Source organism: Buceros rhinoceros, unplaced genomic scaffold (genome assembly GCF_000710305.1).
Source record: "Buceros rhinoceros silvestris isolate BGI_N320 unplaced genomic scaffold, ASM71030v1 scaffold13401, whole genome shotgun sequence".
Classification (NCBI taxonomy): Eukaryota; Metazoa; Chordata; class Aves; order Bucerotiformes; family Bucerotidae; genus Buceros; species Buceros rhinoceros.
The window spans coordinates 6,305-8,689 of record NW_010396018.1 but is presented as its reverse complement, the minus strand read 5'-3'; the positions used below and the strand labels follow the sequence as shown (position 1 = coordinate 8,689).

At 51.0% G+C, this 2,385-nt stretch overlaps 1 protein-coding gene across 1 annotated transcript in view; it reads right to left on the bottom strand.

Annotated features, from left to right (window-relative positions):
• Positions 1 to 1,073: 1,073 nt before the first annotated feature.
• Positions 1,074 to 2,385, bottom strand: part of P4HB (prolyl 4-hydroxylase, beta polypeptide) — a gene marked incomplete at its 5' end in the record, with an annotated part of 7,608 nt that continues 6,296 nt past the window's right edge. The window contains 2 exons of the mRNA XM_010145755.1: positions 1,074 to 1,471; positions 2,070 to 2,156. Of these exons, the coding sequence (XP_010144057.1) occupies positions 1,385 to 1,471; positions 2,070 to 2,156 (174 nt within the window). The remainder of the gene's footprint in view (positions 1,472 to 2,069; positions 2,157 to 2,385) is intronic.

Here is a 2,385-nt window from a genome sequence, read left to right as displayed (position 1 = left end):
TCCCTACAAAAATATTTCCAGCAGTAAGTGGCTGGTGTGGAAATAGCACTGGAGCTCACTGGGTCACATGTGCCTGACTCAAGCCAGGGCAGACCCAGGTTTCCTCCGCGAGCTGCTGGAGAGCAGCGAGGGCCCCTCACCTCCAGCCAGCGGGCAAGGGGAGCTGCAGCGCCAGGCCCAGGCCTGCTCTCTGCTAACAGGGCTGTTAATGGTCTGCCCAGGCTGATGGAATCTGGACACGACTGGTCCTTTGCAGATGATGCAATGCAGATTTCTTCAGGGTAAGGGACCAGAAGTCACCTCCAAGACGGGAAGTGTTCAAAGTTTCTCTCGACAGTGCTGTATTTAGTGCAAGGTTGAGAAAGCTGACAAACACACACCCCTTGAGAATCCCCCTAGAACTGACCCTCTTCCAGGCCAGGATCAGACATGGTCACTCAGTATTCTGATAAAAAAGACAGACAGAATAGTATTAAAATCTCAACTTTATTTGGCCAACAAATTCGGTTCCAATGTTACTATAAAGGAATGCGAAGAACCAGCCTGATGCAGCTCAGGCCTCCGAGGCACTCCCCTGCTTGAGATCCTCCCCAAAACCCAGAAATTGCCCCTGTCCTCTTTGATCTGTTCTATCAGGCCCTCCCACACCACCCACCTGGTCAACCCGCTCGGTAACGCAGGGAAAGGGATCACAGAAGTCTCGCTTTGTTTGATGGAAAGGAGGGCAGCACAGCCAGCCCTTGTTCAGACACCTCCACCCCAGAGCCCACCACAGCCAGTGCACAGTGTTCACCTGTCCAGGCCTGCGCAGGAGTCATCTCCAAGTGCCTTAAAGCAGAGGGGAAGGGAAACACCTGGCCAGCGTGGAGAGAAGCACCTTCATACACCCCTTTCACCAGGATGAGGCCATCAGCCTGCTGCCTCTCCCCGACACAGCCCGGAAGCTGATCCCAGGGAAGACCAGCTGAGGCCTCAATGGACCCTGCTGGGTGCCAAAATCAGCTACAGGCTTTAGTTTGAAAAGAAAAAGGAAAAAAAGCTTTCTTGGAAGATGTTAGTGGCACAGCTCCAGGACACTGGGCTACCCAGAAGAACAGAATACATCAAACAAAAGCTGTGTACAAAAAAAGTACATCACAATAAAAAAAATGAGCCATCTGGCTGGGCTGGCTGCCTGGTGACAGATCCCTTCTCAAAAGCAAAAAGAAAGAAAAGATAAAGTGTACAGACAAGTGAGGGTAAAGTGTTACTTTAAAAACCAATCCCTGCATTTCCAGTCGTGCACCATCTGCGTCGAATCTTAATGGGTTTCTGCCTCACCAGGCTGCGTAACAGCAGCCAATTTAGTGTCTGATTTTCGGGGTGATGTAGATCAACCATCTCTTTACAATTCATCCTTTTGCATTTTCTGCTCATCATCATCACCTTCCTCAAGGTCTGTTTCTTCATCCGTCTCCATATCCTCCAGATCCTGCAGAGGTTACAGACAGCTGCTGGTTTCTGGACATCAGCAAGATCCCAGCCCCAGCACAGAGCAGCATCTCATCTATTCACTGCTCTGTCACCACGTTAACACACCCAGAGCCTTCCACCAGAGCTCCAAATTTGGGACATTAAGGATGAGAAGCTACCAGAAGCTGGTACCCACACCCTCCACCCCAGCAGTGAGGAGCGTGCAGCTGGACACACCACGCACATGTTCATCTTGTTCACCGCTCTGCCCCACATCCTCAACAAAGACCAAGCCCTCCAAGTGCTCCAGCCATTTACACCACAGCCAGAGGCAGCTGGGACAGATCTAGAGGTTATAGTATCAGCAGTTTCCACTTAAGCATTTGTGCTTAAGCCTCCCAAGGACACTTATTCCACACCCAGAAGAGGCCATCACAGGCCAACAGCCAGCCCAGCTGCCACTGAACAGGTCCCACTTTATGCTGTGGGCATTTTTATTTACCAACTGCCTCTGTTCCTGCCACACAACCGCCCAGGATCTCATTTAGGACTGGGGTTTAAGCACAGCCCCATGCTCCACAGGTGAAGGCCCAGAGGGCTGTATTAATGTTACTCACATCATCAGCAGCTGCCCCATCCTGACCTCCACTCTCCAAGAACTTTTTGAAGCCTTCTAATGTCCTCTCCCCATTGTAGTCAATTACCTACACAGGAAAGAACAGGAGAATGGTTACAGGCAGCTACAGAGCCATGGCCCGGGGAGGAGAATTCTCTTTCTGAGCAACAGTCAACATGCCAAGCAAAAGGGAATTGAAAAATTCACCTTCACCCATACGAGACGAAGGAAAACAGCTCAGCCACTAGACTTCAGAGATCACTGCGAGGAAAGAACAGCCTGCAGATGAGCACACGGGCCTCCGCTATGCTCCCTTC